The sequence below is a fragment of the Scleropages formosus genome, chromosome 5 (assembly GCF_900964775.1).
Source record: "Scleropages formosus chromosome 5, fSclFor1.1, whole genome shotgun sequence".
Taxonomy (NCBI): Eukaryota; Metazoa; Chordata; class Actinopteri; order Osteoglossiformes; family Osteoglossidae; genus Scleropages; species Scleropages formosus.
The window spans coordinates 37,770,039-37,782,702 of NC_041810.1; the positions used below are offsets into that span (position 1 = coordinate 37,770,039).

The window sequence follows — 12,664 nt, forward strand, 5'->3', positions numbered from 1 at the left end:
TTCACCCGAGTGTCCAAGACATATGGCCGAAGATCAGAATGAAACGACTACAAAGTCGATCATCGACCTCCGACCTAGGGTGTCCTGGTGCCAAGTGCACTGATGGACACCCTTATGCATGAACATGGTGCTCGTTATGGACAAACCGTGACTAGCACAGAAATCCAATGACAACTCACCGCTCGGGTTCAGATCAGGGAGGCCGTTCCTCCCAATCATGCCCCTCCAGGTATCACTGTAGCTGCCCACGTGGGCGTTAAAGTCCCCCAGTATAATGACAGAGTCCCCAGTGGGAGCGCTTTCCAGCACGCCCCCCAGGGACTCTAAAAAGGCCGGGTACTCTGCACTGCCGCTAGGCGCATAAGCACAAACGACAGTGAGAGACCGTTCCCTGACCCGAATGCGGCGGGAGACGACCCTCTCATTCACCGGGATAGACTCCAACACATGGCGGATGAACTGGGGGGCTATTAATAAGCCCACACCCGCCCGCCGCCTCTCACCCTGGGCAACGCCAGAATAGTGGAGAGTCCACCCCTGGTCGAGAAGAGTGGTTCCAGAACCCAAGCTGTGAGTGGAAGTGAGCCTGACTATATCTAGACAGTATCTCTCAACCTCCTGCACTAGTTTAGGCTCCGTCCCCGCAAGTAAAGTGACATTCCAAGTCCCAAAAGTGAACTGTTTTTACTGTTTCCAGTAAAAAATTACCCACCTGTATAAATGGGTAAATAATTATAAGTAGCTTAAGGGTGAAAGTTGCTTTGGAGAAAAAGCATCAGCTAAATTAATAAATGTAAATCTTATAAACATCCACCTTTCCTCCTTTCTCAAATGGGGAAATGTGGGGTGCTCACATCTGTCCGAACGCATTTCATTTGGCTCATACAGTCCAGCTAATACAGTGACTCATGAGTTCAAAAATAACCACACTACAAAGCTTCCAGCCATCTTAATATTAAATTCTGTCATCATGCAATGAGGCATGGCTTTACATCCATGTTTCCTGGTGAAGAGGGTACTGCTGGAAGTGATTTGAAATTGACCTCAAGTAACCCAGCATGTTGAATCACATCATTCTTACAATATATTTAAAAAGCCCACAGAGGCAGAATATTACAGTAAAATACAGCTTAAAGCAGGTGCTTTCAGTCATTCAGTCACTCTCTCTCTCAGACACACACATACACACAGACATATAGAATGGAATTGCTCATATTAAATGTGTTACAACCTGTTAAAAAAGCATGTCATAATTAATGGCTGTATACCTTAATATGAAGAGTAAGTTAAATTTGGTGTATTAAATTGCTAGTGACAGTTTTTCTACCTGTAAACTGTTATTCTGTTATGTACTGCTTCATTCTATGTATTTTCTTGTAAATTGGGCAATTTAAAAAAACAATAAATGACACAATAATTGAGTTCAAAATACAGGTTTCTGCACCGGCCTTTTTAATTTTGAGATATCTCATGAAAGAACAAGACGACTTTCAGCTGCTATTTTCATCTGTTTGAAAGCCCTAAACAAGAAACACAAGCTCACAAGAACTTCAGGAACTCACAGCATCACATTTAGAAGAGCATCAGCGGTAATAAAACATGAAATCAGGGCAGTTGTGGGAACATTTGGACAGTGCAAAGATTTAATTGTAGGTTTCAAGGGAAACAATGATGGATTGGAGATTGTTTCTGCACAAGGGGAGCAGAACAGCATTGGTTTTGAGTATATCAAGGTCATTTCAGAAGAAGTGATTCGGAACAATTTTGCATATCTCAGTCACTGTCACAGGAAATGACCCTTCAAAAGAGAGGCATGACAAGGAGTTACGTTCCTTGAAGGGACTCTATAATACATCTATGGGACATATGAATTATGTGCAGTACGTTTATGTACAGGATTACTATTTTAAGCTACAGTTTCAGAGTCACTGTCACACAAGCACAGCAGGTATTGCTGGTAGGAGGAAAGAAAAGAACACACCAACTCTGAGGGTCTCAGCAGTGACACTGTAGACATTTTGTAGTAACTATGACCGTCCATAAGCAGATGAGATAAATGGATGGAACGACATGCTGTGAAAAGATAGGACGTGGTTGACTACAACAGGGTTTGGAACACACTCTGTTCTCACCGTCACATCTGTCTGCCTCACACAGGTGTTCATCCAAATAAAAACTCTGGTGGCTGGGGGAACCACAGTGGATCTCCAAGTGATGGAGACACAACCATATTGGCATCTACCTACTGCAGTCAGTGAGCTGTTTCAGAGAAGCCTTAACTATTTGGGAACGGCTGGGCAAGGGTGAGGTGTGTCAGAACACACAGAAGGATAATGTTGCTCTTGGTCTTCTCTCTCTGCCTTGGCCAAGTTTGGTTTGGTAGAGCTTCGAGTCAGAGGTCAAATTTCCTCTCCCTGAGGGAACGACTTTGGCTGGATGGCATGCCAATGTGCTGTCTCCATTTGCCTCCGGTGGCACATTTCCCTCCAGTGCCCCAGCCCTGGCTCTGGAGCCTCGTTGCCGATTAGGACATGGCCCAGAACACTGTTCTTCGTATAGATACGACCCTGAAAGCAAGAGACAGGAAGCTGATTCGCGAGAATCTGCTGAGCATCCAGAATGTTCACCAGATGAGTGGTGACTTTAACCGAAAATCCCATTCCATTCTCAGCAGAGCTTCCATACCTGCATGATTATGAACTCCAGGAGCAGGGAGAGCTGGGATATGTCCCCTTGAGGCAGGTCAAACAGGAAGGGGGCGTTCCACACTGCGCTATAGCCAGTCGCCCCTTTGGTCTCCTTGGTGCTGATCACCACCCCATTGTGGCGCAGGTTGATCACAACGTAGTGATCTGCGGGCACACACAACCACTGTCACTTTCTCCTGCTGAGCCCAGCCCTTACAGGCACACTGATGTCACATGCAGACACACGCCAGTCCTTAGTTAGCCTGATTTTCCCATATTTCTGTACACATACTACAAAAGACATTAAGAAGAATTACAGGTTTCACGAGTGGGGGCGCGGTGGCGCAGTGGGTTGGACTGGGTCCTGCTCTCCAGTGGGTCAGGGATTCAAGTCCCGCTTGGGTGCCTTGCGACGGACTGGCGTCCCGTCCTGGGTGTGTCCCCTCCAGCCTTACGTCCTGTGTTGCCAGGTTCGGCTCCGCGACCCCGTATGGGACAAGCGGTTCTGAAAATGTGTGTGTGTGCGTGTACAGGTTTCACAGCACTAGTTTGACCCCGTGTGATAGGATGTGGGTCAGGGGGTTCCACAGCAGGGTGCTGAAGGGCAGCAAGCGCAGCATTAAAGCACAATACACTGAAAATGACAAAAGCTGAAGAGTCCTGTAAAATTACCATTTAATGTTCTCTGTAGAATTATCAATGCTGAATTTTTGTTAGCCATGAAAATGTGAGCCCAGATCGGTCCCTAAGGTTTATTTAAAAACAGGTCAGACATACAGGCTTTCTTTAATGTCTCAATTCAGAGGGCAATGCTTCATTTTACTGAGCAATACAGAAATAGCTTAATTTCATCCTTTCAAAGTTTTTCCTCCACTTCACATACTTACCTAACCATTTCAGAGAATGATACAAGAAAGTACCTAGCTTTGGTTTGTATGGATTTGTTAGCGTGTCAGATCCAGAAAAGCCCATAGATAGGAGAAGCCGAAGTAGGCTGGGTCGGGGGGGGCACAAGGAAGGTGGACAGAAGGGGGCACTGGAGAACACGGGAGATGGGGAACACTCACCTGGGGATCCTGGCATGCGGCTGAGTCGGGCGAGGCTCTCCGCCTTGCGTACCATGACCTTGATGCGGTGGGCTGGAGTTTGATACTGCAGCAGGATGTACAGCTGGCCCAAAGAGCGTTGTGCCAAGGCCCCTTGACCCAAGGCATCTTGGGAACTCTGGCTCTGGCAGGAGAAATTGATGAGTGTTGAGATGATGGTGCCTTATGCAAAGTGCCATGGGACAGGATGAAAATGTAGTTTCAAGCACTGGAAGAGTGTACCCAGAGGTCATCCCACTGGAGAGGAAATCTCTTCTTTGTCCTCTTTGTATTATGCCTAGTGGTCCTCAAGGATCTTTATGGTCTACAGGACATGAACTGGGATTCATTAGTAACACATGTCATTTCCTTGTGAGACTGGGGAAACACCATGTGGGGGAAGACATTCTTCTGGGAGGTGTGAGCTATATGTTGGGCATCCCCAGTGAAGAACATGCATGTCTTCAGTCCAACATGACCTCTAACTGTACTCTTTAAAACTCGATTTCCTGTCCAGCCAGTACAATGTTCATTCCTTTGCTAGGATCTGATGCTCTGTCTAACGGAAATCTACTTAATGTGATGACACAGCCGGCACATCTCAGTGTAGTTGCTGGAAGGTCTTTTGACCCTTGAACTTTGCTACGACACCACTGCTGTAGGACAATAACCAGCACTGCTGTTGAGTGGGCTAGCAGTGCCAAGCAATGGGGACACAAGAGCATGAATGTCCCCTCAGGCCACGTCACCTCTGAACACCACTCTGATTTGGCCCAACCCCCTTCTACTATAAGGACATAAAACTTTCAAAGAATTGCATGGTTCAGTCTCACCTTGGTTAAAGGTGCTGCCTTTGGATCCAAATGTCACCAGTTTGAATCTCGAATCTCAATTACTGCTGTAGTACTCTTGAGTAATGTACTTTCTCTAAATTGCTCTACTAAATTATCCTGCTGTATAAATGGTCAAATATCTTGACATTGTAAGTCACTTTAGGTAAAAGCATTGGCTAAATGAAAAAATGTAAATATCACACCCAATATGGCCAACAGGCACTCAGATGGAATTTACTACACTTCTCTCTCACATTCCTAACACACCAGCAGACGGAGACATCGAGATGCAGACACGCAAATCAATTTGTGATCATGAAACACTTAATGATGTAAGTAATGGGCATATTTCTAGGCAGTACGTTTTGAAAATAAACAGTGTTCCCCCAGGGGGTGTGGTGGTGCAGCAGGCTTGGCTGGATCCCACTCTCTGGTGGGTCTGGAGTTCAAGTCCTGCTTGGGGTGCCTTGTGGCGGACTGGTGTTCCATCCTGGGTGTGTCCCTTCCCCCTATGCCATGTGTTGCTGGGATAGGCTCCGACTCACCGTGACCCTGCTTGAGACAAGTGGCTTCAGACAGCGTGTGTTGTATTGCATTTTCCTTGTAGACAGTGATAAACACAGTGCCGAAGAGAGTACATGACACCTGACTTTCAAATGTTTTTGGGACAGGCTTCAGGTAAATTTTCATTATAGTGATTTTTTGATTCCGCAAACCGAAAATTGGGTACCAAAAGTACAAAGAGAGTTTGTAACTCGAGAAAAGCATGTACTGAGAACTTAGCTTATATGTTTATATAATCAGTAGGCCAGTCATGAATAGACCAAGGCAGGCCATATGAGCCCAAGCCGATGGACGACGGTACATGTTTTCCGAGTACAGTCCTTTTTTTACTCTCTGGACAGCTCATCATACAACCAGCTTTGCCTTTCTCACCTACAGGGTGACTCAGTGTTGGCGATTTGTCTTGAAAGCCCAAAGTTGCCAAGACATTACATTAAACTGTCCTCTGCAGCACCATGACAATAAGTGCCATTTAGTCCCCCTCACGGTGCAGCGGAGCTGGCTCACGTGTGACCGACTCCCGCTGTGCTTGTGCTCCTCCAGGCTGACTCAGCCATAATATGCGTGGGACACAAGCATGCCAGGGGAAGCTGTGCCCACGCTCACGCTCACCTGTCTGCAGACAAGTGACACAGCATGGGAGGACAGAGGGCTGCTGGGACAGTGTGTGTCTGGCTTTCGGTCACAGTGGCACCTCCTCGCCCCATGCTGTCCGGGACTGATCAGAAGGTGGAAACTGGAGCGGCACTTTCCTGCTCAAAGTGGCCATTTTCACAAATGGACAAAAGCAAATATAAAAATAAAGACCAGAACAGAAGAACAAACTAATTTTTATCTACAAATCTTGCGCAAATCTTTCTGCTCCACATGTTCCACGATAATGACTGTGCTAACAAGCCATTCACTTGGCCACTAATAGGCATAAAGACAGCCATGGCAGAGCTCACACTAACAAGCACGATCTGCTAATAACCACACATGAAATCAGTGACAACCACACAAACAAGTAAGAATTATTATAAACAGTACCTGCAATAATGTCATTAACAAGTTACATGCGTACTGGTAAGCAAAGCGGGGGAGCAGCTGGTAGCGTAGCAGTTAGAGCTACTGCTTTTGGATCCAAACATCACAGGTTTGAACCTCATCTCCCGCTGCAGTACCCTTGAGGATGGTACTTACCCTGAATTGCTCCAGTAGAATTACCCAGGTGTATAAATGAGTGAACAATTGTAAGTTGCTTTGGAGAAAAGCATCAGGTGAATAACAGAGATGACCAGCTGTGACACAGTAACAACTTCTACTGTGTTTCTCTTCAGATCAGTTACTGAATCACTGCACAAAACATATTATAACAACCCCTCTTACTGAGGGGTGTCATGTTTGAGCGGGAAAAGATGTTTATTGTAAACAGCTGAGAATTGTGGGTAAAAGGGGAAATAGTTGTCTAACCACTGGGGGGGCTCACGGGGATTATGAGGAGGTGAGTGCCTGTTGGACAATGCAGAAGGAGAATGGAAGCTTGAGAAAAACTGAACAGCCTGGGAAGGCTGGGTTGAGGTACAGGTCCTTGGACCGACTAAAAGCATTATTTCTTTGTATTTTGTGTACATGTGTTTTGCTGTGAGCTGGTGTCTCAATTAGACGTTCATAATGAATGCTGTCCATGTGTCCTCCTTTGTCCCATTCAAACCCAGAGCATAGTGTGCTACAATATAGATTGTTAAACATGGCTGTATCTAATACAGTTATCATTAGATTAGCTATACATTTGCAGTTATATAAAGTAGCAGCTGGTAGTGTAGTGGTTAAAAGTCCTTCCTTTTAACCAGAAGGTCCCTGGTTCAAATCCCATGTTGTGCTATAATGCCCATGAGCAGCATGCTTATTCTGGACTGGTGGAGTAGAAATCACCAAAGGGTCAGTACATTGTAAATTGCCTTGTGGGTGGCACTCTGTTGCAGTTGAGTAGTGTCTTCATTTCACAGGACAGGGGTTTGAACCCTGTTCATCCTGTGTGGGTTTCCACCTTGTGCTCTGGTTTCCTCCTTCAGACCAAACACAAGTTCCAGGTGAATTGGTATATGTGTGAGACACTGTTAAATGCTACACAGAGTTCATGGGAAATGGCTTTGGAAAAAAATATTTGTAACTTTGGTAAAAGCTGTTACTTGATCGCAGTAGCAGATTTCTGACTACTGTGATATTAATTAATATCTAACTGGCCATGTGTGATTCCTGCTGCTCCCGCTGCCACAGGACATAATCCAGGGTTTCCAGGCTGTACAGGGCCAGTGTTGTAGAAGGTGTTCTGAAGGACTTCATCTGCAGGACTTAAGCTGTTTGTCTTTCATGTCATGTGACTTGGAGAAACATTTTGCCAGCTGGATGTTCACTGATCATTTAAGAATGGTGTGTGTTTGGGACTCTTTCTACAGAGAAGAGCACACTGCATGGGTCTACACGTACCTTCTTCAGTTTGCCCCGGGCAGGGCTGAGCTCCTTGCTGCAGGTGATGCTCTGGTCAGGCTCCCAGTCCACCTCCGCGCACAGCATCTCCAGCTGACCCAGCACTGTCTCCCTGAAGCCAGAGAAGTCACGGTGCAGGACGGCCAACTGCAGGGTGCAGGTGCGAAGCTGCTCCACCGAACTCACGGGCAGCACCACGATCTGGCGATGTAGCTCGGGACTGAGGCTCCTCCTGCGGGCGGATGGCTGCACAGGGGTGGGGCAGAGCGGCGGCAGGGTGGCGCGCACATAGGCTCCGCCCAGTCGCCGGCTGCTTCCTGACAGGCCAAGCGTGGTGACCGTCAGGGTGCCCCGCGTCGGGGAGTAGAGCAAGGTGAAGTGTAGGCAGGTGGAGAGCTTGCTAGACCGGGGGGATGGGACAGCCTCGGGGAGGGTGGACGACTCCAGCGAAAGGTATGAGGACCGGGTGCGAGAAGCGGGACCTGTGAGCCGGCTCTGCTCGCCACATAGAAAAGCATCACCAGCTACAGTGCTGCGCCGCTCCAGGGCCCGGTGCGTCCTGGAGACCAGGCCCAGCTTTGGGATGGAGGGCAGGGAGGCCCGGGTGTAGGACTGAGGTTTGAGGGCAGAGCAGGAGGCCGCAGGGGAGCTGAGCCGCCGCAGTGGGAGGAAACAGCCTGGCTGTGGGCCCAGTTCAGAGGTGGCATGGGGTCGCATCCCAAAAGGCAATGCTGTTGGGTTGTCCTGGGAAGGTAAAGGACGGCTGACAGGGGCCGGGTGGTCCAGCACCACCCCATCCAGTCCCTCGTACTGCTGCCACACAGGGACGGTGCCCGCTGAAGGGAAGATGCTTAGCGCGGCTGTGATGGGGGGAGGCGGCTCCGCGGGCTGCTTGTCCGCAGGTGGGAGGGGCCTCATGCGGCGCCAGCACAAATAGCAGCCGAGAATAAGAGAGAAGCAGAAGACAGCGAGACCCACTCCCAGGAGGATCTGCAGATGAACTGCATGGGAGAAAACGTGAAGGAGAAAGGGCTTGGCAATGGGAGCATTCACAGATCACGTCCAAATGCCACATGACCTCTCTTTATTTTAGTGGCACAGAGAGGACCCATAATGACTGTCATTACAGCGGATGACTGACATTGTTACCATCATTCATTTTAGAACTTACAGTGAAGCACATGACGTGGAATATTTCATGTCTGCTATCGATGCTCATTCATCTGAATGACACCAATTATCCTACTGCTTTGCTGTGCTCTTCATTTGATAGTATTATTAAATTATGCAGGAAATATCTATGACACCTAATCAGAACTAATGATTCCATGTTGGAGACAAAATTGCCACAGTGTGGGCTTTGATCTAAAACAGACCGGTGGGCCAGCTTCGCAACTGCTCTGATTTCTTCCCTCTGACGGCACAAGACTGTGCTTGGAGAAGGATAATCAAATTTATATTCGCTTTTTGATTGCAGAGCAGCCAAAAAAAAAAATAAAACATTTGCTCTTACCATGCCATGTCACCCCAAATGTTAAACATCACAATAAACCTTGGTTAAGACAGGTTTAAAAAATAAAAGTAAGGAAGCGAAGAAAAGAACGAAAATCGTATAGACAGAATTTGTCAGATATCATTCCACATCTATTTAAATATCAAATTCTTTCTATGAAAATGTAAATAACAATGAGTCACACCTGCTTTATTCACAGGGTTGTTCATAACATCTCGAACAATATACCTCGTAAAAGAACGGAAAATGAGTCATTACTGCTGGGCTTTACACATATCAGTATGTTTAAGCATAAACTTTTTAAACACACAAACCATGAGTCAACCTGAAACTGCAAATAAGTTCCACTTCAAGTAGAAATTAATGCCCTGAAGGCCATACTCTGGAGAATACTAATAAAAATGATGAATTATGAAGACTGTTATTTCAGAATGAACCTCATTAGCATTAACACGCATTGTATTTTGGGGGTGTGGTAGGTCAGCAGGGTTGGCCAAGGCCTGCTCTCCAGTGGGTCTGGGGTTCAAGCCTTGCTTGGGGTGCCTTGTGATGGACTGGTGTCCTGCCCTGGGAGTGCCCCTCCCCCTCCAGCCTTGCACCCTGTGGTGCCAGGTTAGGCTCTGGTTTGCTGCGACCCCACTCAGGACACATAGTTTCAGACAGTGTGTGTGTGTGGCATTCCTATAATGATAAAGGTTTTATGGGATATTTTTTTTTTAACTTCAGTCAAAATTTGTTAAATGTAATTTGTTACAGTTTCAGACAGTGTGTGCATGTGCATATATCTTTGTACCTAGCAGGGTGGCACAGCAAACAGCACTGTTGTCTCATAGTGCCTGGGTGGTGCAAGAAGACATGGGTTCGATCCCTGCTCAGTCTGTGTGGTGTTTACATATTCTCCCCATGTCTGCGTGGGTTTCCTCCCACAGTCCAAAGACATGCTGCTCAGGTCTCCCCCCAGATTGTGTGGGTGATGATGAGAGGGTGTTTTACAGATGAGTGACCCAGTGTAAGTAGTGTATCTAGCAGTGTAAGTCACCTTGGTGAATAAGGTGTGCGGGCTGATAACGCTACATATAGTTCATTAGAAGCTGCTTTGAAGAAAAGTGTCTGCTAAATATAAGTATGTATTATATCCATCCTATTTAAAATTAGTGCTGAAGATTAACAAAAATAATTGAGCAGTTTTTTAAAGCTCAACACACATTTCCAAAAAGTCCCTCTAGGAGGAGATGGTTTGTCTTACAACAAAGTTCCTCCTTCTCCGAGATGTCAGATGATCTATCAATAAATTGTATTTTATCATTCATTTTACTGAGGACACAGCATGAGTGCCGTGTTGTGACAGATATCGCGAAATAGGCCGAAATTACTAAGCAATTTGAAAGACTGTCGAAGAACACTTAAGTACATCCTGAGGTACAGACTAAACCTGGAAAAAGGAATTTACGCTCTTTAGCAATTACAGGACTTTAGTCCCCTTCTGTATCAAATAAGCAGCGGATCCACTTAACTCACGGTCATTAATAGTATCACTCGATGAGTCATTACGCGACATAACGGAACATACTTAGACGTACGAGAAAAAAAGTCGCTTTCTTACCTGCTAAGTGCGCCATTGTCGCGCGCGACCCGGCTGGCGTGTTTGTTAGGTGTGTTGTGTCTTGTGTGTTCAAAGCCAGCAGAGACCCCCCGCTGTCCCTGCTGTCCCACTCATGCCCGCGTCGGTGGGGATGCGCGGTCACCGGGAGCGCGCGCCGCCTGTCTCCGCGGGGACGAGCGCCGGTCACTGATCCGTCATGGAAGCGTCATCCCTAAAGTACCGCACTGACATGTAACCTAAACCACCCAGCCCGTGTTACTTCGGTCAGAAATCAGAACGCGCGTGCCCGCAAGTCTCTGACCGTTTTGCTTGCTCTGCGCTTTTTAATCACAGGAGCTGCGCTTGGTGGAACGTGCAGTGCGGTGCAGTACAGTAAAGTACACTGCTGCAAAGTGCACCTCAACAAAGACACGGTGATAATAAAAAAAGGAGAGATTAGCGGAGCACCCCCCCGCCCCCTCCGCCCCACACACGTGCGCGCGCGCGCACACACACACACACACACACACACACACACACACACACACACACACCCCGGCGTGACTCAGCGCTGTGTGCGGGGTTCTCGGTTAGTTCTGTATTACAAGGCTCAGGCATCCCCGCCCACGCGGCATCCATTCTTCAGAGCCTGCCTTCGCCCATTATCTCTACTCCGGCGTGACTCGGACTCGCGCGCGCTCGCCCACGCGGCCGCGTCCGTTAGGTCGTGCTCCGAAAAGAAACGACAGTATTTCAACTAATATTTCTTTCTGCGGAAAGGATGATAATGATTAATAAAACATGTCCAATGTAAAATGAAGAAGCCTTTTTTTCCAGAAGTTTCTCGTTTACTGTCCTGCTGGGAATTGCATGCATGACTTATTGTATCTATGAAGTTCTCCTGCCCAAACAATAACCAGCTGAAAACAAACCCTCAAGAAGAACATGATGAGTAGTGGTTGACTTCATCATTCTCAGTGCAGCTCACTAATAATCATTAGCATCATTAGCAGTCAATGTCATTCATTGTCATGAGACTGCAAGGTCTCCTGGAAGCACAGGGTGCTGGGTTAGGCAGGGGACACCCAAGATGGTCTTGGTATTTGGCTACCCTGCATTGGTCTAGTGCAGGGTAGCCAGATACATTCACACCTTCACATGCTATGTGCAATTTAAAGTCACCAAATCACCTTCAGACTGTGGGAGGTAACCAGAGCACCCACTGCAAAACCCAGATAATCACAGAGAGAACATGCAGATTTTGCACAGACAGAGCAGGGGGTGAATATGAACCAGGGCAGCTGGTATCATGGGGGTTAGAACTAATGCTTTTGGACCCATAGGTCACAGGTTCAATCCCCAGCTGTGGCTTTAGTACCCTTGAGCAAGGCACTTACCCTAAATTGCTCTAGTAAAATTATCCAGCTGTATAAACTTGTAAATAATTGTAAGTAACTTAACACTGCAAGTCACTTTGGAAAAAAGCATCAGTTACATGAATGAATGTAAGCATATGGGCAACTATGTGGTCCAGGCGCCGCAAGGCAGATGCACTACCTGCTGTGTCACTGTGCTGCCTAGTTACCTGGAAGAACTCTGGTGAAATTCCTCAGATGTACATCTGCATTTACATCCATTCGTTCAGAAGACACTTCTCTGCAAAGCACCATACAACTCAGAGTAAAGAGAAGCCCATTTCACCAACAGATGAAGAGGTACACAATTTTCGAAGTACACTCAGTTTGTCCAATACCATTCTTTTCGGGGCCAGTCTTTACATGAGTAGTTGCATATAAAATTGACAGAAAAAACAAAGGTATTGGTGACAGAAAATGTAGTGCACGTTTAAGGAGCAAATAAGAGATCGGAGAGAAGTGGGTGCAAAAAAGATATGTTTTGAGACCCTTCTTGAATGCTGTGAGGGATTCAGC

The 12,664-nt window shown here is 46.9% G+C and overlaps 1 protein-coding gene across 1 annotated transcript; it reads right to left on the reverse strand.

Moving 5' to 3' along the window:
* Positions 1 to 1,443: 1,443 nt before the first annotated feature.
* LOC108930144 (synaptotagmin-4) lies at positions 1,444 to 11,412 on the reverse strand. The gene is made up of 6 exons (XM_018745233.2): positions 11,339 to 11,412; positions 10,755 to 10,965; positions 7,639 to 8,639; positions 3,755 to 3,917; positions 2,686 to 2,852; positions 1,444 to 2,567 (listed from the first exon to the last, which is right to left on the reverse strand). Exons 2-6 carry the CDS (start codon positions 10,768 to 10,770, stop codon positions 2,400 to 2,402), a joined length of 1,515 nt encoding a protein of 504 aa, XP_018600749.2. The 5' UTR covers positions 10,771 to 10,965; positions 11,339 to 11,412; the 3' UTR covers positions 1,444 to 2,399.
* Positions 11,413 to 12,664: the final 1,252 nt, after the last annotated feature.